We start from the raw sequence: 21,899 nt of genomic DNA, 5'->3' as shown, positions 1-21,899 counted from the left end.
TTGTTGACATTGTAATCAAAACAAAAGAAAGGAGCAAGCAAAAACAAGGACCGACAACCTCAATCCCACATGAACGCACAAAGCAGAGCTCGTTTATCAAGAGCTCAGCGTCCGCTTCTGTCAACTTTTGCTGGCAGTGACTCGTAACACTGAAACAGAAGAAAGTTTTACTTTTACAATCAGCGATAAAAAAATCAAAACAAAAACACCAGACCAATTAATACTTAATTAGACCAAAGTAAAGGGTATTTTAAGAAATCTGGCAATTCTTGTTTTTCCTCCTCTTTAAAAGTAACGCAGAATCCATGACGATCTTCAAAAACAACGGGACAGACAGTTGACTACAGATAACACGCCTGGCTCGACAGATGGAAGGCAAAAGTATCACTTTTTTTTAAAAAAAAGGGTGCTCGAGCTCAGTTTTTAGGTAGCAATTTAAGGAAGGTTTTCACAACACTAGTGGTGAATTCTGTATTATATTTAAAGCTGTAGATTATAATTTCAGCCTTGTGATTAGGCCATATAAAAGAAACAAAACAGAAAAAAACAAGCTGACACAACAAACAGATGGATTTGAAAAGCAGTCCCAGTGAAATGCAGGACAACAGCATCTATTTTGCAACACAGGTCCCACTGTGGGGTTTGATTTAAATGGCTAGTTGAGTGGGATACAGGAGGATCGGATTCTCTTTTCTTTCTTTTGTTTTTGTTTTTTTGGTAAGATGATCATGTGATCATGAAGCCCAGTGTTAACAATCAGTTGAATCTCTGAGTGGGAAGAATGACACACAAACTGGTGAACCGACACCTGTTTATCAGTGTTGCAAGGAGGACTCTAGCAACCCACTCACTCCAAACAACCAGGAGGTGATCTTTAAATACATGCAGTTTATGCATTAAAACAGTACAATCTATAGGGGCACTACATGCATGTGACAGAAAGTTGATTTCTTTTTTTAGTTTTGTTGCATATAATCTGCATATAAATGCACGAGTGTTCGGCGGGGAGGAAAGTAACAGTGCTGAGAATAGCGAAACATCCTCTTTCCACTGTGTTTGTTATCCCCATTCAGGGTGGTGACTTCTCTCTCTCTTTCTCCCTCGCTCTCTCTCTCACGCACACACACGATCCCATCTCCCACTCCCCACTAAAAGACCCCTGGTGTTCCCTGGACCCCTGTTTGGTCAGCAGTTTAAAGTTAAGCTCTGCCTATCCTGTTCTGTAAACACGGCCAAGCTGTGTTTTGGGGATGGGCTCAATTCCACACCAGGTGTACGCAAAACCACACACGAGTGGCATCTTTTTGTTTGTGCGTTTGTTCTTAAACAAACTGATCTGTAGCCCTCCACTTCAGCCTTCACTCACTCAACTTGTGACAGCAGCAGCAGCTATGTTACAAAGTCAGCACGCAGTCACTGATTAGCTCTCAGTTCGCTGAAGCCGAGCACGGCTAGCAAACTTCTCCGCTGGCTTCTCCTCACATCTCTATCCTGCACAAATCTGACATTACAACACGGAACCGCTAGTTTTTGGGGGGTTTTCCCTCCTCAAAGACACGACATACCTTCGCTGACAACCTGGAACTTGGGCAGCCGCAAGAAACTAGCGAGACTTGTGGCTGAGACACTTTCAATTTTGCGAAGGGGGGCGAAAAATGAACCCATAGCTAACTTTTCCATACCTTTTTTGAACGGCGAAGAGCTCCTCGTCGATACTATCACTTCTTGGCAGCCATGAACCCCGCTTCTGACAGCGTCGCCCTCGGCAGGAATAACGACAAAATCTGCCTGTGTTGTGCGACTGTGTGAGTGTGTGCCGCTCAACTCTTGCCAGTGCCCGTGATTTCTCCCACACCGCTCCTCTCTGCGTGGCTCCAGCAACAGCCGCAGCAGTTTTTTCCACCAGCCTGGCGCGGGAGCGAGCGCCCGGGATACTGGGCTGGCCTGAGAAGCGCGTGAACGCGCAGTTTGCAGGAGAGACGCCGAAGTGGGTAAAGTGGCCTTAAGAGATAAACAGGTCCGTGCGCTGTGACAAGGTAGTACAGATGCACACAGGGTAGTGTGTTAGCGACTGGGTAAAGGTTTTATCTGCCCTTGCGGTTTGTGTTTAGCTTAACCCAAATACACATATGTAGTCTTCAGGAAATCTGACTTTACTTTTACCATTTCTATATCGAGTGCGTGCATTTAAAATAAAGGTTATCTGAATACTGAGCGACTTCACTATATGTGAACTGAAAGAGTTATTTTCAGTAAAGCGATAAAAAAAACACCGATGCACTCTGCGAGTCTATTCTCATACATTATTTGTAGTCCTACTGTTGTGACATTTGTACAGCGCCATGTCCTTTCTGTTAATGGCAAACACGGTCATTATCGGTGACGGTAAATTATGACGTTACACTTCAAAGCACAAATTCATTTCCAATACTTCATAATCAAAAACTAATTATTCAAAACCTCATCTGTCTTGGAACGACAGTTTGAAAGGAGGAGGCAAACAGATGGATTCAAAGGCGCCCCGAGTGCGTGCGTGTGTGTATGTACATGTGTGCATATGTCTGTTTGTGTGTAATAGTTATTGAAACGCGTTGAGTGCAGTTATTGAGTCTTTCGTTGACGTCATGCTTCTCTTAAGGGATGGTGACCAATGGAAAAAAAGAAATCCCCTCCTCCTGCTGCCTTCAGGCCCCCACAGCCAACTGAGTGTTAAAAACTAAACAGATATGAAACCACATGTAAGGAAAAATGTGTCATTTTTTTCTAACAGTTTGTACACTTGGCAACCAAGTGTGTGTGTGTGTTTAGGTTAGAGTATCAAACTTTGGTGTGATAGATTACAGATTAAGGGTTTTGGTTTGTGCCTAACAGAAAGGAAATACTGGGTTTTGACAGGGGGTAACATCTGTGGCTTCGGTTTCACCTTGGAGGAAAAACGGTCAATTAACATAACACATAAATAATATCCTGGGTGACAGCAACCTTGGTTTAATAGTACAGATCACATATTCTACCAGAGAATTTGGGAATAAGAGGAGAACCTGAAGGCAACATACTTGGGAAGAGGAGGAGGAACTGAGCCAGAAGTTGACATGTGGAAATGACTCAAGTTTTTTTTTTCCTCATCACATTCCAGGCATTGTTTCCTCCTCCTTACTGCCCAGGTCCTGGGCACCGAGGCCAAGGACTTTCCAGGGCTGGAGGAGAGTGAGTATGAATGAATGATGGATAAAAGGAAGCGGAAGGATGACTCTGATTTTCTTCTTTTTGCACGTGCAGAGTCACTTTGTCCTTCTCCAATTAAATAAATACAATGAAGCGGCATTGTTTCATCCTTTGTTGCCCCAGACCTTCTCTATGAGTGCCATGCTTGTCTGAGTAATTTGAAGAATATGAGCCTGTAAAATTACAAAAAATATTTTGGTATCGCAGTCACATGCGGTTCAAAAGTGTCTAAATGCAAGAAGAAGAAAAAAAGAGACACTTCTGTATTTTTTGGACAGCTTTTTATGTTGTAAGCAAAGAACATTTCATCAGAGTGGGAGCCGGGTTCAATGAGAGAGTGAGGCAGAGACAGGGAGATGTGAGTCAGGGTCGGCCGGCAAAAGAAAAGCGGTGAAGTTTGGACTGACTCATTGAAAGTAAGTGCACTGTCCCTGATAATAAAGCAGCAGAAAAATGACATGCAACTTTTTTCCCTATTATGAAACTAAGAGAAGCTGACAGACCACACAGGAGAACATCCATCATCGCTGTGAACCTCAGACACCATTTATCTTGCTACATTTCTGTCTCATACGTTTGCTCGTTATAATGTGTTATTCAAGTAAACCCTCCAGAAAAACCTTTTCCTTTGAAATTTGAGGTGTTATCCATCCCCTGTTACTGTAAACCTCCTACTTCCAGACATAATGAGAATCTGCATCAGCAGATCAGAAACAGACCTTACAGAATGCGTCGGTTCAACTTTTTTTGGCACAAGACGACCGAGACCACAGCTGCAAAAAGCTGCTCTGCAGCTGACCATAATAAAAGATCTTAATCTCCAATCTGGGAAATCAGCAGCCGAACATAAAAGTGATGCCAATGAACCGGTTTGATCATCTGAGCCCGTTTAAAGATAATGAGTAGTATTAGAAGTAAGGCAGTGCATACAAGCATTTCCATAAATGCATACCAGCTCGTGTAATTAAGCCAACACCAGCTTAGCTCAAGCCTGACTGACTGACAAAAGGTAGGCTCAATCTGACCATAATAGTGCATGTTATTATGGGAACAGAAGCCATTCAGGACACTGAGAGCGTCAAGTGCCAGTTCAGCACATGACGCCTGACTCATCCTCTCTCCTGTGAGTCACTCCCTCCTCCTTTTGGTCCAGGATCAGTGGCTCTCTGCTCCTCTCTCCTAATGTCAACCATTCTACGGACTGGATACCGGCCAGCGATGCAGGCACTGCCCCGCTGAGGAAGAAGACTTTTTTTTATTTAATTGTTTTGTATTCCACCGGGTGTTTCTCTGTTAAGACAAAAGACTGGGTGTGATGACGGCGTGGCAAGAAGAGGGCAAAAAGAGACGTCACGAGGGACCGAAGTGCTGCTTATCTGTCCCAACAATTCTGTCATGTCCTAAAACAGAGGTTATCACACAAGGCAGACTGGCTGCTTGGAAGTAAGAGGGCAACATGTGAACCTCAAGGGAAAACGTGATAACAAGGCATCACAGGAGCCGCTACCGTCTGCAGTGTATTCCTTTTCCTTGTTGTTTTTACAGCTTTGGCCTAATATCAAAGAGAGAAAAAAAGCTGTAGTTAAGCCCATTATACAAATGAGCTTATGACCTACTGCACACACTGATGCCATGTACATGAAAGGTGAAAGGTGATCCTCGAAGCTAAAAAGTCAAGCAACTCTAATAACATATGAGATCTCAATGTTAACAGTGCTCTGTAAGATAAAGTTTCTCACCCGTAGTATTTGGCATTGCGAATCAGTTGATCATGTTTGTTGACGCTAACAGGCGTGAATGTACACGTGGGTCAACAGGGCTGAAGCTGAAGCCAAGTGAGGTGGGAATGTGGATGTTTCCCGAGTTATCTCTTTGGGGGGTTTTCAGCAAGGAGAGGACTGAAGAGAAGACCAAAGCTATACTGGAGAACTCATAAAGGAAGACCCTGCTGTTAAATGGATGGATAGGTAGACGGTAACTTTGGGGTACCATGAGTCTATTTATCTATCACCACCAGCAGCTCAAGCTTTTCACTTGACAACTGGGAAATCTCAGGATTCAAATTTTGTAAACATTGTTTTATCTTGCGCGATCCTGAATTCTCCTCTAGCACTTGTAGAAACCTGCAATCAGCTGGGATCAGGTTATATTCCAGTTTGCAAATGTTATCTGGAAACAGAATCTGCTAAGCATCAGTACCTTAACACGGTCACTGTGAACACGCTTATTCTAACATCACATTAGTCATAGTCAGGTTAATGTACAGATTGCTTATGTGCATAAACAACATAAGGTCTTTAACAGTAAATATTACCCCCAAAAGCTGGCGTTTGATCGGCTTCTGGGCTGTAAAATGTCAGACTTTCACAATGACCTGTTTCCAGAGGTCTCTTCACCAGTGCTGTATAGTGTACAGGAGCCGGGAGCTGGACTTTTGCAATGCAGTGGTCAGCAGCTCACTAGTTCACTGTATGAAATGACATATTGTCTCTGGGAACAGGACATCTGTTCGGAAAAATGTTGGCTGTGCTGCTATGACACATTATGAAGAGGAAGTGTCAATTGGCACAAAAGGAAACGGGCATCAGTGAAAGGAAACAGGAAGGGCTCACAATGTAAAGTCAAAAGCTAATATAGCACTAACTTAGCAACTTTAGACTTCTTATCCAGGCCAGCCTATCATCAGAGAACAGAAACACTTGCGTTCAATTTCTATAAAAAAATCGCAATATAGAAGTGTTTTACTAAAAAGGATTTATGGCACAGCCTTCTCCTGCGGCTTAATATGATTATGAGAGGGTAAATTCACAAACACGATACAGATGTGAGCCATTGCCCGTGAATGTGCTGCAGATTGCAATGTAATTGTATCTCTCTCTCTGCAAATTACAACAGATCTGCTCAGTTCGCTTCAACAATCCAAATCTTTTTGACTTCACATATCAGCTGCAAGTAAATAGGCTTAGGTGCCAGCCAAGTAGATTATAGCAGATTAGCTTCTTGGTTTTATGTGTAAAGTACACCTACTAAAATCTAGGCTTTTAGACAATGCCAAAGTCAAAGATCCAGAGTAATAAAACCAGCTGCTTTACCATCTACAGTTGTCTAAAGAATGAGTGTCTTCACATCTGACAGAGTCGGCGTTATGCAGCAGGTAAACAAAAAAATTATTCAGAACTCTGACTTGTTGTCTGTTTTCCACTTGCCCACTAATCATAATTTAAGGACAAAAATAAGTTCTTTTTCTAAATACTGCATTTGTTATTTTAAAATCTAAAATCAAAAACTGAGAGACATATTCACTGGAGCACTCCAAGTGTGATCAGAGGCATCCTGCTTACCTAATTATCCCACAGATGTGTCTACAACTTGATTAGTGTGCAACTGTAGCGAATTAATGGGTTGGATATAATTAAATAAGGCACAGAGTATTCCCAGAAGCACTCTGGCCTCAGTAATTATCAGGTCTGAGACAAAAACTCTACCGAACTGAACTCCAAGCAGAGTCTAGCTACATCCAGGCAGTGCTCTTTATCTGGATAATGAAGTCCCCAGCAGTAAAGCATGGTGGTGGCAGCATCACACTATTGTGGCATTTCCCTGTTGTAACTTTCTGAAGAATGAATGCAGCCAAAAATGCAAACGCCCTTGAAAGAAGATGAACTGCTCTTGAACCTAGAGGGCAAAGGGAAGACAACAATGACTCGATATACCAAGACAATGCCACAGTGGGTAAAGGATAGTGTTTAAACACCACAAAACGACTGTGGGACACCTGAAGACAGAAATTCAGTTTATAGACTTTCTACATTCATTCTGATCTGCAAGACCTAATATTGTAAACAAAATAATGTATGCAGAGCTTTTAGAGACTTGCATTAAAATTTAAGCAGCTATAGCCTCTTAATATTATTATAATGATAATACTTTCATGATATTATTGGAAAACAGGAGAAAGATTTCAGTGACACTTGTGTTTGCATTAGGATTAACAAAGTTCTTTCTTATCTTAAATATTTCTAAACATGCATTTTCACGCTTCATGTTGGTTTACTAAATACAGATTGCCCCATTTCTAAACAATGTGTACAAAAAGTAAGTGGTCTGAATATTTTCTAAATCCACAGAATAAACTACACTAATGCTAAAAGATACTTAAAAAGCTTGAAGTTGGAAATCTAGGGCAATGGTGTCTTGTGTATTTAGCTCTGATTTCAGAGCAAACATATGGTATTCCCCATCATATCACGAACCTCTCCAAACAAACTGAAGGCTTACGTGATGTAAATGCATTTATTGAAAACACAAACACTTTTCACACAGAAAAAAAGAAAACAAGAATGGCACATTTTTCACCTCAACAGAGCATGAAAGAAAGACAGTCTCTTCAACAGTATGTCCTGGGCATGTAAATACAAATCCACTGACAACACATCTGATAATGACTTAGATATTGTTCTGGAGGTTGCTATAAACAGACAGTGAAGACCGAACAGGAGCAATAACAACAGAAAAGTGTTGTAAATATTCTCTGATTACTTTATAAAACAAACTATGGCTATGTTAATAGTGTGTGAACAGGTTTACAAAAAAAACAGAAGTAAAAAATTATAAATAAATATGTGACGCTACATTACCCTCGCTTGTATCACTTTAGCAGAGTAACAAAAGTTGTTTTAAACTCGGCTGAAATGAGAGATCAACAAGAAGATTGGACGTAAAGAGGAAGGGCATAAACCAGGAAGGAGCGTCTGTTTAATGTCCTGTGAGTCAGTCCATTGCATCAGCTGAACTTGAATCCAATTATCTGAGTCAAACAGCAGTAAAACACATGATTAAAATTCTTCACAGATGAAACAGGAAAAACATTCAACTGTGGTGAAGCAGAAGCATAAGAGTGGCCTGTACATGAACTAGGAGAGTAAAGTGAAAATTACATCAAGTATGTAGAAAAAATCTAAATTGGAGTGGAGGATGGAGGTATCTCTTACCTGTCCAAGCGGTTGACCACCTCTCTCACAGTGTTGATGAGATTCTCGTGTTCTTGAGGGTTACTGACTATGATGCTATGGAGCTTCTTCATGTAGGAATCAATGGTTTCAAGAGTGGGTGTCTCGCCACTGCCTGTAGGCCCACAAGAGTGTGTTTTTCAGGTCAAATATGTTCACAGAAAAGCACAGACATGACCAAATATGTCTCTCAAGCAAGAATAGATAACACAAGCAAGATTAATCACATCGTAGTAGGACGACTCATACAACACGGTCATGCTGGACACTGTTGACTTTATCAATGTCAAAAATGCTTCTGAACGGATTCCTGCATTTCCAGACACATGCTAACCTACAATTCCCCAAAGCGACCCTCATACTAAACCATAAATTTGGCTCTGTCCCAACTACTGCGACTAGCAGAGGTGCAACAAACAATAGTAAAATCTACAAACATGAATTGAGCAAGTTCTCGTTCAAGAAACCTTACAGTCTTTGTTGAGCTTCTCAGACACTAGACTTGAGAGCGTTTTGCAATCAACTTTCAGTGCAAAGCTCTTAGGAAATAATTCCAGGAGTGTTCTGACTATTTCTGCTGTTTGCAGACTCAGTGTCTCTGCTGTGAGAAAGACATTCAAACAGGTGTGGGAGAAAACCAGGAAAACATCACAGCTGTGAACTCAGCATAGACATTAAATGTAGATGAAACAAGAGTAAAGACAGTGGGAGCAAATTCCATTTCAACAATAAATTACATTAAAATAAAGAATTCCCTGATTCCCAGGCTCATTACAATATGGTCTACAAAAAAAAAAATTGAGTTAGCCGTGTTTAAATGTGTGGATTAATAGAAGATTCTGGAGCTCAAGGAATAAATAAATACTTTGTCTATGTGTATGTATGGCTCACCATCTTCAACCGTGACTGTAGAACTAATATCTTACTACACTGGTTTGTGTGTGTCGAGGGATGAAATACTGTTAGTGGATCTTAAGTCGATACCAGTTTATGATGTGCATTCATCGGCATCACACTGAGCCCAAAAGTGCAATTGCACAATTTAAGAAATAAAAGCAGTGGATTTCTATCTTGTTTTTTTGCAGGGTTTTCCATTAGGTACCAGCTACTTTTTTTATCACCTGCTCGGCCGGGGTTCCAAACAATGCAAACAGGTACTAAATACTAGGTATATATTTGGTTCGACGTCCCTGTATAAAAGGCCCTAAAGTTCATAGAATAGTTTTACTGGTGTTTATAAGTTCATTTAATATTCAGTCTTCTGTCTGTTTGGGCCAGCCCACCTTCTAGTGACATCATCCGGTTAGTAAGGTGGGCAGTTTAATGGCAGATGGGCAGTGTTGGTCCGGAGGGGGTGCACTGATTCCTGGGGCATGTTAGGTGTGCGTAAATGACAAGTAAGTAGTGACCTGTGTTATATTTTGCCTTTGTTTGTGTCAGTACTGTAGTATGTTACCATTTAGGAGCTAATGTAGTCCATAGTTGGAGCGGTAGGCCACGCATGCAACGCGTGAGTTCACCCTCATTTCATATGCTAACTTATGTTGTTAGCTTACCCCGGTTTAGCTTTGTTGACGCATGTACGGTCGCTCGTATGTCCATAATGTCAGTCCTGTGTTATCAGACCTTCTCTGTATGTTGTATGTGATGCTTGTGATTGTTTACTTTGAAGTAGCGGAGTTTGTAGCGAACAATTAGGTATGTCACACTGCCCTGTCACACCTGGAGAAGAGAGACACGTATGTGAGAATGCTGTTTGTAGATTACAGCTCAGCATTCAATACCATCGTTCCCTCGAAGCTGGACAGGAAACTGCAGGATCTAGGACTGAGCAGCTCCCTCTGCAGCTGGATCCTTAGCTTCCTGTCTGACAGACGCCAAGTGGTCAGACTGGGCAGCATCACCTCATCCCCCATCACACTGAACACTGGTGCTCCACAGGGGTGTGTACTGAGCCCTCTCCTGTACTCACTCTACACCTACGACTGCACAGCCACTAACAACTCCAACATCATTGTGAAGTTTGCGGACGACACTACAGTGGTGGGTCTTATCACCAACGGTGATGAGACGGCTTACAGGGAGGAGGTCAGCGCCCTGACCCACTGGTGTCAAGACAACCATCTCACCCTCAACGTCGCAAAGACAAAGGAGTTGATAGTGGACTTCCGGAGGTGCAGAGAAGTACACACCCCCATCACCATCAACGGCGCTGCTGTGGAGAGAGTGAGCAGCTTCCGGTTCCTTGGTGTACATCTGGCTGAGGATCTTACGTGGTCAGTACACACAAACAAAACAGTGAAGAAGGCGCAGCAGCGCCTCTTCTTTCTCAGGAGACTGAAAAGATTCGGCATGAGCCCCCGCATCCTCAGGACCTTCTATCACTGTGCCATTGAGAGCATCCTCACTGGATGCATCACCACCTGGTATGGCAACAGCACCGCCTACAACTGCAAAGCTCTCCAGCGAGTAGTGCGGTGCTCTGAACGGATAATTGGAGGTGAGCTTCCCTCCCTCCAAGACATCTACAGGAAGCGGTGCCTGAGGAAAGCGGGGAGGATCATCAAGGACTCCAGTCACCCCAGCCATAAACTGTTCAGACTACTTCCATCAGGAAGGAGGTTCTGCAGCATCCGGTCCCGTACCAGCAGACTGAGAGACAGCTTCTTCCATCAGGCCATCAGACTGCTGAACACGTCATAGACACCTCACCTCCACTACTGGAACTTCAACATTATGCACTCCATACTGTACAGTAATGCCACTGTTTTGCACATGTCTCAACTCTGTATATTTTTATATATTTTATTTATTGACTCTATTTAATTTGTAAAATATGTGTACACACACACACACACACACACACACACACACACACGTAGAAAAACATTTAGTATACACATCCAGAAATTTTTTTTTTTTGCATATACTATTATATATTGTACATATATTTATTAGTTTCAGATTTAGCCATTCGTATATTTTGCCTGTTTATGTTATTGTATTTTGCACAACTCTGTTGCTTGTGAAGCTCGCACACAAGAATTTCACTCGCATGTGCTGTACCAATGTACCTGCACATGTGATGTGACAATAAAAAGTGATTTGATTGATGTGGATTAATAAAATAGCGAACGTAGTTCGACCGGAAGTATGGCGTCCCGCTTGCCCTTCACAATAAGAGCATTATAGCGGATTATAATGGGGGACGCTTTTATTTTGTATAACTACCGGAAGTAGTTCCTGTGTACTGACGGTTGCTTAACCTCGCACTAATGCTATTTAGTTGCATAGTGTGAGCAGTTTGAAGTGTATTATATTTTTCTGATCTTTATATTTGATTATGTTAACTATGTTGTATTATGTTTATATTTGAGTATTTGACTTGTCTATTCTCTTTATTGATTGTTATTTCCCTTGTTTATTTCCTTTGTAGGAAACCACACACACACACACAGACACACAAGTACACACACACACACAGACACACACACACACACACGACACATACACACACACACACACCAACACACACACACACACACACACACACCCAGACACACACTTATGTACACCCGCTGTGTTTACAGCCCCAGAAATTAAGTGGTGACAATAAAGTGCCTCAAACGGAACCTCAAGCTCCCTCCTTCTTTCGTACTCTGGGACAATTTGGCCTTAAGTGGTGTTCTGGCCGACACACCGGGGTGACCGTAGTGCTCAAAGACTGAATCAGTGCCACAGCCGTGCCTATCTTTGATATCTCCACTACATCCACCTTTGTTGTAGCGTCCGTGTCACATTTTAATTACGCTGCTATGACAACAAGCATGCAAACAAGGTACTACTGGGTTGTGAGGGAAAACCAGCCGATCCAAGTCAATCCGTGGCGACTCGGCCCAAGTAGGTACTAATGGAAAAAGAGCTTTATTAACGCGATCTTTGTTTGACACCTTTGTGAATGCCGGATCCACAGAATAGTGCTGGGTGCTCTCACCTGGCAGGGGTATAGTGGAGAAGCTAGAGCTGAGAGCCTGGCGCAGGGTCTCCAGGTGTTGGTGAAGGAGCCCGTTGCGTCCCCTCTCCTGCATGACGTCCCCTTCCAGCCTCTCTACAGCGCCGCGCATGCTCTCCACGTGCTTCTGCAGGGCTGCGTTACGCTCCTCATACTCCATGTTTGTCTTACGCAGCTGCCGCAGCTCAGCTTCACGTGCTGTTCAGGCAAACGTATGCAGAAGAAAGAGAACAGTGGTAGATCACAGGGGGAGCTCTGGGGCAGATGACACATCTACACATCAATTTTTCATTTGCTCTGAGAGTTTAGGACATCAGTGAGTTGCAAGCGGAGCTATTTTAGGACAGTGGCCATAAAGTGTGGTGGTCCTTAAAGTAGCAGAAGAATGTGTTTAGAAACTAGACAAATGGACACAAAGTTTAAAAACAAATAATCATTTTTAAGAAGACAGCAGGTTGGGATGGAGCTCTTTTACCTTTGCTGTGGTTTAGAAACTCCTCTGTGAAGATCGGTATGTCAAACACAGTTCTGTCCTTTCCTTCTGCATCCTTCTGTTTATAACCGGAGACAGCGAGACAGAAGGAGATAAGCTCAACGGTGAAAACACTTGGCCACGCAGACTGACAGCAAAGAGGTGGTCATTTATCTAGCTGGGCTGTGTGTGGGTGGGTAATTGATTTTATACCTAGCCACCGGGGAAATACAGTGATACAGTATAAAAAATGAGGAGGTAGACGTAATCTCATCAGTGGTGCTTCTACAATATCAAAGGCTCTGAAATGGTTTGCAATAAATTTGCAATAAAATACATTTTGAAACAGAAGCGCAAGACGCAGCACAGCTTTAATCCCCTCCTCTAAAAGAATGCATCATCTTTCCTCACATCTTAACATAATGACATTAATGCTGAATCCTCATTAAATTCAAAACACTGGTATTCCCTCAGGAATCTGTGATTCCAAGTCAAGTCACCTTGGCTATAACCCTTCAGAGTGTGCTGAAAGACTTACAAAGGAAACCTCTTAAACACACGCAGAACTTAATAAAAACGAATTACACAGTTAGTACAAGGCAAGAGTTTGGATCAAAAAAAACACAGCACCAAAGAGGATTAAGCCCGCTTTAGTCACGCAACAATAGGCACTTAACACACAGAGCAAGATGAGGGCAAACAACCCAAGAAGTTTGCTGGGTGACAAAAGCCAGAAAACACACACATATTAAGAAAACTTTCAACTAATGACTAATTCTCTTTCATTTCATGCTATTACAGCTTCCTCATAAATACTAATAAAGAGACCATGATGGAAAAATTACATTAGCACCAATATAGATGTGATTCACAAAATGCCACATTTGCTTCATTTTTCTGTAAATACACCATGACCCCAACATTTCTTCTGTTTGCTTTACAACCGCTAAAATGCTGACTAAGTACATAAAGTGCTCATGTCTTCCTCTTTACTCGACAATGATATCCCCCTCAACATAATGAGTGATCTTATCTCATTATTAACTTTGTGTTTGAAGTGTTTTAAAAGATAGAGTCAGAGTACGTGTGAACGAGCAGAGAGTCACTGACCTCGTGAAGGGCCTCGTTGGCTACCTGGTGTCCGACATCTGGAGTGGAAGGAAAGAAGCAAAGAGGACAGCCGATGATTCATTTATCTGGAGAGGTGTGTCTTTACCACAACACAAACTGACAGAGTGAACAAAAGTAGTTCAAGTAAGGACAGAATAACTCCCCTCAGTGCACTTTGTATTGTGAATCATCGGGAACAAAGCAGGGCATCAAGTTCAGATCACGTTCTCGTATTTTTTTTTCAAGAGCACAGCTGTTTGTGTCGTTAACATTTCTGGGATTTAAAAGGAGAGAGCTGAAGGAGAGGTAATGCCGACCTTATGTCGAGCAAGCAAAGCAACGGCCTCTTGGCCTTACCTTGAACTGTTACTCATGAGCTCAACTAGGGCTGCACGATTTTGCATAAAATGAGAATCACGATTTTTTGGCTTAGAATTGAGATCACGATTCTCTCACGATTTTCTTTTCCAGTATAAATATTTATTGCACTTATTAACTGCACATCAACTTCGTAACAGTTGAGACTGAACATAAAAACAATAAATAAACATAAAAACAACAAATGTCTCACGTTTTGTTGTTGCCGCAAAATGTTGTACTGCTTGAAATTCCGTCTCCACCGTTGCTCGACGCTGCGTGTATAGAGCAGGTAGTGCAACAATAGAAAAATAGTTGCGGGACGGCACTGTGTAGCGTTTGTCTAGGGTGTTGATCATTTTCCTAAATCCCTCGTTTTGCACAGTGTTGATGGGAGCCATATCTTTGGTCAGGTGATAAGTGATAGCCTCCGTAATTTCTTTGTGCCTGCGGGAGTTCGACGGGTATAGGGAAGCGCTGTATAAGGTTCCCGTTATTGATGTTTGGGTGGTTGACCGGGACGGATTTTCTCCTGTCACTTTCTCGTCATCCCTGACGTGCTCTCCGTTGTTTTTTCCCTGCTAATTTTAGCATCACACGGCACAGCTTCTGTATCACGTGGTATAAGGCTCCGCCCTTGTCATTTGTTGAGCAGGAAGAGTGAGCGCTTGTTTTCATGCAGATTACGTCCCGGATCAAAATGCGGTACAATCGTCGTCGTCTTTTTTTTTTTTTAAATCGTTGTCATTTGGAAATGAGATCGCACATAAGTATGAATCGAGATCGCGATTTTCTAACGATTAATCGTGCAGCCCTAAGCTCAACTAAGAAGTTGCAAAGTATCGTTTTCGATTTTTCCACTGAATGAGGAAAAAACAAAGAATTTGTTGTGATTTATGTTTTACTAAATACTGAAATATGTTCAATTACTAAACTGTAAGCAGAAATATGTTAGGGGTCTCTGTTAATCAGAAAAGATTTGATAGTTTTGTTTTGTCACAATCGACTTAATGTGTATGCCTTATTAATATTTTTATTCATTTAAGCAGAAAATCACAAAAGTATTAATGAGAATTAGTGTCCGACTGATATTAGCCATTTACTGGTATATCTGCATTTGTATTTTTAACGTCCAATAAATATAATACATTTAAAATTTTAAAAAGGAGATGGGAAAAACACACTTGGAGCATGTTACGAGTGTTAATGTTGCGTATTTTGGCTAGGGAGTGTTACTGAAATCTTTTTATTTTCCTCTGTATGTGTGTGGAAAAAAGAAAAAATATCAGCCAAAAATCAGTATTGATATCAGTCTTATAAATCCTATATTGGTCAAAAAATATATATCGACTCTAATGAGATATGATTTTACAAAGAAAAGCTCTAAATGATCATTTGGTTCTCTGTTCGAGGACTCCTTCAAAACTCAACATTTTCAAACTTCCATTTTGTGTGATAATGATTTGAAAAGACAAACAAGAACCACAAGAACACACTGACTGCTCACTGTACGGTATGATTTTCATTAGATACACGTTTATGTGAGTCATCCTGTCTGGAAGGGATTTGCGCAGCAAAGAAAGGCTGGATTATCCAAATATCATCAGACAAAGGAAGTAACTCACTTGCCAAAAGCTTTCAAACAGCAGACCCTAATGGATGGTGGGCCACGAGCCAAACTTTTGATTTTCAGCATTCGATGCCAACCAGCCACCCTGCTGTTTTCTGACCAGATCTCACCTCCCCTGTGCCTCTTGCCCTTCTGCTTCTCCTGGACCTTCCTGGTGAAATGTTTGTAGGCCTCCGTCTTCTGGTACTTCTCCAGCTCTCGCATGTAGCGCTCCTTATCGCGCTCTGCCTCGTCCAAGTATCGCTGCAGAGACGAGAAACAAAGGTGAGAAAAGCTGGGGAGACTTAGATGCAAAGGCTGGAAATAAGATTTGTGCAAAATATGATGGAGGATGATTGTGGGTTAGATTGTGAGATGAGTGGGAGTAATTATTCCTAATCAGTATGAATTCTTTTCAACAAACTAAAAAAAAAAACTGCAATTTTCCAATATTAATAACCTACAATCGCTCAATTCACAGAAGGGAGAAAAAGCATCTTGTAATATAATTAGTAGAAAAGCTTATTAAACCATCTCCATTCAGAGGTCTCGTCCTAGCGTACCGCCTAATCAGTCTGAGCTTTCGACTCTGTGTGAAACACATCGGCAGCAAAGTTGCACATGCTCTTTCCCAACTTTGGAAAACAAAACATGTCCAGACATTTCAAATATTCTCTGTAAAAATAGCAAGAAGAAAAACTCCCACACTGAATAGTATAAATACTTGATTAAGAATGAGGATTTTTCTTCTCTTTTGCTAGCATTTGTGAGCTGTTCATGAGAGCTAAAGGGACTCCAAAATGATTACGGTTCTGCCGGATCTTTAAATGTGCATCTTAAGCTCAGTGGTCCATCTATAGTTTGGGACTGGAATAAAAAAATTTATCTGTTAGAACAAAACTCCAAATGCTTCAATCATAAGACGATGCTCGTTTCTGCTGTTCTTGTATTGCATCTGAGGGCATCAAGCTTCGACAATACAATCTGTTAGAGGCCGTCAGAGTTTTTTTGTCAGCTGCAAACACACGGTTGCTATGGATTCTAAGGGAACTTTTTCCCTAAGTCGTTTTTGTGCAAAGTGAAAAATTACTCTGTGTTGGCATGTTCCAGATGAATATTGCTTGCTTTTGTTCTCTTCATGTTCTTCCACTGCTTTCTCAAAAGCTGCACTCCATAGTTGGACATGAGTGAAAACATAGAGATTTGTTTTTAAATCCTTTTGCAGGTAATCTTAAAACAGACTCGCATACAACTGGGAAAGAAATGCAAACAGAAATGTTTTGACACATGTCTCTCCACCACTGTGGGCTCACTGTGTAATCCTGTCTCAAACTTCTCTGCTGACCTGCTTCTCCTCGGGGGGCAGCTTGCTCCACTCGTTGCCCAGCATCCTTGTAATCTCTGGAAAGGGCACGTCTGGACGCTCTGCCCGTAGCTGCTCCCGTCTGTCGTTCATGAAGCGAACGTAGCCCGTCAGGGGGGCCTTGGGAGCGTTGCTGTCCTTCATTGGCTTCTTCCTCTTCCTCCCCTTGGTCCAGCTGCCACGTCGGGGTTTCTGCCAGAAAACAAAAACAAACATGTTTTAAAGGTTCACGTAGGGGTTCTACCCTGATGTGTACTGGCAAGACTTTCTTTTAGTGTGAACTGGAATTTTTTATTAATTTATATATGTATTTTTTTAAACGTGTCATTCGATATCTGTGTGTTCACCTCTTACCTCATCTCCGTTTCTCTGGCTGTTGTTGTCAGCATTGGCTCCAGGTGAGCCTGTCTGCTCATCCATGACTCTTACAATGGAAGATTAGATCTGGAGGAAAACACTAGATGCTAGAACAAAAAACATTTCACAGCAGACACAGCCAATAAACTATTTTAAAAAATGAATATACGATCTCAAAAGGCCAATGTTTAGTTAACCTAAAGATCAGGTGAAAAACTAGGCCATAGATTGCTGCCCAAAGGTGGGTTAAGCATTTTGAGACTGATCGGCTTCTTGTCCAAACTCCACCCAGGTTTGGCTGCAAAACAGTCTCTTGGCCAGCCACATTTCCTCTAATAGAAATGTCTTGCTGCTATCAATCACAATTGAGCAAGTAAATGAAAAAAGAAAAACACAACACATTCACTTCTCAAGCACTAACGCAGCCTATTTTTAACAGCAGCAGTGTGGCAGTATTGCCTTAAACTTGGAGATAAGAGAACACCACTCAACGTGCTAAAACACTCTCTCAATAAAACCGCACTCACTCACTGAATATCAGTGCTTAAAAAATGAGATTAACTTGGAATCGCCATATTTTGGGAGCCTCTAACCCACTTGAAAACACTACAAAGCATCGGTGCAAAAAAACACCAAATGAATGGCGATAGCACGGAATTAAAACCTGTGCTGATTCAGGCAGCTGCAGCCCAGGTTGAGCTCTAAATATAGGAGCAACACTGTGCATTTTAACCTTTGACCTCTCCTTTGAAATGGGAAATACACCTCTTTAGCCTGGATGTGGTTTCTGCCCTCTGCCATTAAATACTGTGGGAAAAGTCACAGAGGAATTAGTCAGTCTACCTCAAAAAGCTCTTATGGAAAGCCCCCCCCCCCCCAGAAGAGAAGGGTAAGCCAGGGTTTTCTTTCTTAGACTTTTTTTAAGACCCTGAAAAAGTGATAATAAAATCCAGTCATTCTGCAAACTTATCCCCTGTCTGTCATCCAAGGAAGCTTATTTGATTTTACTTTAGGAGTTCTGGGTTAGGTTGTAAGACGCCGGGTTTGACTAAAAAAAAAATCTCACAAAGAAGAAAAAAAGAGCACAGAAAAGACTAAACGATGCTCTGTGTAGCAGAAAAAGGCTATGCCACAGTGCCCTCTGCTGGACCTTAGCACATGATGCATGAATCAAAGCTCTTTTCTCCAGATAAAATGGTCCACTATCACAATCTGTGAGATAAAATATGATGTTTAATAGTTTCACCTTTTACACGGTGGCATATTCAAGCAGCATGTGATCACCACAAGGCATATACCAGAGTGCGCTTTGTCCTTTATTATAGTATACAGCTTTACCTTGATACAAGGAGGTACCTAGGCCAACCGATGTTCCTATATTTTACACAGCAGCAGCTATAAATTATTACACACCACAGGAAGCTGTTAGGTTTAGGAGCTCTCTGTCAGTCGTAACGACGTTTATATATGTGTATGTGGGATCTTCTCTGTGTGATAATCAACCATTAGCGTTTAGCCATTAGCGGCCTATCCCCTGAAGCAGTATGTTTAAACAGTAACACGCTAGGCCAGATAGTGATTAGACTTACATTTAACTTACTGTAGCTAGATGTTTATGTGGGCTATTATACTGATGTATCGCTAAAATTAAATGAATAAACAATAATCCATTTGGCCAGCAGGAACAGCGAACTATACTGGCTGCTACATGATGCTAACATACACTTACTAGGCAAAGCTAACAGCTGCGACAGGCAAACTGCACTCTTGGGCTGTGTGTCAGCTGAATGGCAATCAATCGACTAAAAAAAAGGGAGACATATTCAAATGATAATTATCAAAAGTAACAAGCTAACACTAATACATTAAACTTCTTAGCTGATTGCGAAGTGTGCTCCTAGCTAGCGTTAGCAATCAATTAGCATGAAGATGGGACATCGAAAGCCTTTGTTTTCATTTAACCTTGACATGTGATTTGATACATCAGGAATCTAAATATTTTATATGGATATAACGGAAGCCACTGTGTGGAAACTAACCTTAGATAACGCACCCTCTAGCTGGAGCTGCCCAGAATATTTTCCTAATCAAAACAATAAAAATGTCCACTCAGATAGAATCGCACCGGATAGACAGAAAGCAGCTCCTGATGTACTTAGTCCTACTACAGACGGTTTTCCCTACGCGTATGATTTGATGTTTCATATTATCAATGCTTTTTTGGCAGTTATGAGAAAAGCAATGTATTTATAGCGCAATTCGACTTTTCTGAATATATATGTAATAAACAATAAATTTATACATTTGACTGTAACTGGGTGGTCTCTGATTCCACCTATGCAAAACAAGCACGAGAAAAAAACAGCATAAGAAACGAAAATTAGAAAATATTTTCTACGTGATGTCTTTAAAACCGACAAAAGGTGATTTTCTTTCATTCTATACAGAGAACTGCTCTATACTTTCTAATTCTTGGTCTCATTTTTCTTCGTGTACCCAACAGACCACCCTCATGAGAACGCTACCTCCCCCTACTGTTGAGCATAAGCATTACATGTCTTAAATTGATACGTTTTTCAAAGTCAAATTTCTTGAGAAATTTCAAGCCTTAAGCCTTACTAATCAAACAAGTGAACAAGCTACAAACCAGAGCTTGTTAGAAGTATTTAATAGATGAGATGAAAATCTTTCTTCTGATTTGGGTTTCAGTTAGGAGTCTTTAGTCCTTTTGTAATTTATAAAACGATCCACATTAATTCAACCACTGTTATTTATTTTATTTAGCCTTTATTTAACTGGGAAATCCCTCAACATTATTCTCTCTTTTGCAAGGGGGGCCTGTCCAAGATGGTGCACCATTGCAAAATTACAAATTATAAATGAATTATAACTCAGTACACATAAGAGGAAATAAAGCAGGTCAAAGTTAACACAACATGAACATAATATAAAAATAGAATGAATAAATACATAGAGTCCAGCTTATGAATAACACTCGCACTCTTCAAACGCAGAAGACTTTATAATAGCTCTGAACTCTCCATTCAAAAAAAGAGAAGTCTGCACTACCAAGTTCAGAAGAAATCCTACAGAGGAGTGCAAATTAGTAGCTGCTGTTTCAGGAGTTTACACAGATAAGAAAGGGTGTACAAATATACCAGTGCTGTTGTCTCCTTACAACAGCACAGCTTAATGAGGGACAAGAAACCAGATTATAAAATGATATTATTATGAAATGTAAAGTGCAGAGAAGGCAGCATGTATGTAAATATGTGAAAGGTAAAGGTGAGCATAATGAAGAGAATTTAAGAATGCACTAGGTGCTCTCTTACTAGGTGCATAAATACTTAAAAATTTGTTGGTTGATACTCTTTCAATAAAGTCTATGCCTAGCAAATAAAAACAAACATTTTGTAAGAGATCTGGATATGCTTTCTGGAAAGCAGCATTATGCAATGATGCAATGATAACTGTGGGTGGCTGTAGCTCATGAGGTAGAACAGATCACCTACTGATCGGAAGGTTAGTGGTTTCCTGACTCCTGGATGTCAAGTATCCTTGCTTTATCCTTGTTCTGAAGGGTACTATCAAGATATTAACCCCACGTTGCTCTCCGATTCATCCATCGGAGTATGAATGTAGTTTAGAAGAAAGTGCTTGTGTGATTGGGTGAATGTGACATATTGTATAGAGCGCTTTGAGTACTCCAAGAGAGTAGAAAAGCGCTATATAAGAATCAGTCCGTTTACCATCTGATCCAGACTGAAGCCAGCGGAGTAAAGTATTGTGTCACCTGCATAAATTTCCACTTTAGCTTCCCAACGTTATTAATAAAAAACAGAAAATTAAACAGAGCCATTATCAAAACAAACTAAAACTGAACTTTAGGGGATTCCTTTTGAAATGTTGACATGTATCCATCTGTATAAACATAGTGTTAATACAGATAGCTGGTTCAAGTAGCTCCTGAGCCATGCAATAGCCTCGTCACTGAAAGCAACATCACTGAGCCTAACAACAGCTTGGTCTACAGAATCAAATGCCTTTGATGGATTAGCAACCGAGGCGGCACAGATGCTTCCTGTCCAAGGAATTAATGATATTAATATAATTTGTCACCGACCTATTTGTTGTTACGGTACTATGACCTAGTCTAAAGCCAGACTGGGTTTCACCTACAGTCTTATTGTCAACCAAGCACTCTTTCAACTGAGAGTTGGATCCACATTGAAAGTGTGGATGCAGGGGGATAATTGTTTAAATCAGCGAGGCTCCCCAAATTTTAATAAGGGGCAAACACGGGCTGCTTTCCAGGTATTAGGGATCATGTTATTCTAGGGACTCAGATTAAAAACAGCTGTAACAGGCTCAATAATAAAATCAGC

At 41.1% G+C, this 21,899-nt stretch overlaps 2 protein-coding genes across 3 annotated transcripts in view; both read right to left on the bottom strand.

Annotated features, from left to right (window-relative positions):
• peak1 (pseudopodium-enriched atypical kinase 1) overlaps positions 1-8,032 on the bottom strand; it is a 111,474-nt gene extending 103,442 nt beyond the window's left edge. For both annotated transcript variants that reach the window (XM_005946807.3, XM_042213854.1), the window contains exon 1: positions 1,683-8,032. The gene's annotated coding sequence lies outside the window, so the exon portion shown is untranslated. The remainder of the gene's footprint in view (positions 1-1,682) is intronic.
• A 180-nt stretch (positions 8,033-8,212) lies between these two features.
• Positions 8,213-19,674, bottom strand: hmg20a (high mobility group 20A). The gene is made up of 8 exons (XM_005946810.3): positions 19,554-19,674; positions 17,512-17,601; positions 17,140-17,349; positions 15,926-16,058; positions 13,829-13,866; positions 12,722-12,797; positions 12,229-12,444; positions 8,213-8,349 (listed from the first exon to the last, which is right to left on the bottom strand). The coding sequence occupies exons 2-8, from the start codon at positions 17,575-17,577 to the stop codon at positions 8,213-8,215; spliced, it is 876 nt and encodes a 291-aa protein (XP_005946872.1). The 5' UTR covers positions 17,578-17,601; positions 19,554-19,674.
• Between the last annotated feature and the right edge of the window lie 2,225 nt (positions 19,675-21,899).

This window comes from Haplochromis burtoni, unplaced genomic scaffold (genome assembly GCF_018398535.1).
Source record: "Haplochromis burtoni strain Fernald_Lab_line unplaced genomic scaffold, NCSU_Asbu1 Contig_489, whole genome shotgun sequence".
NCBI classification, from domain to species: Eukaryota; Metazoa; Chordata; class Actinopteri; order Cichliformes; family Cichlidae; genus Haplochromis; species Haplochromis burtoni.
Note: the sequence above shows the minus strand (reverse complement) of the source record. Positions and strands in the feature narration are given on the sequence as shown.

Coding starts and splice junctions, on each gene's coding strand:
- hmg20a (XM_005946810.3), bottom strand. CDS start 17,577: ATGGATGAGCAGACAGGCTCACCTGGAGCCAATGCTGACAACAACAGC. Junction 13,867..15,925: donor GGGCAAGAGGCACAGGGGAG/GTGAGATCTGGT, acceptor CTTCCACTCCAG/ATGTCGGACACCAGGTAGCC. Junction 12,445..12,721: donor GTTTCTAAACCACAGCAAAG/GTAAAAGAGCTC, acceptor TTGCCTGAACAG/CACGTGAAGCTGAGCTGCGG.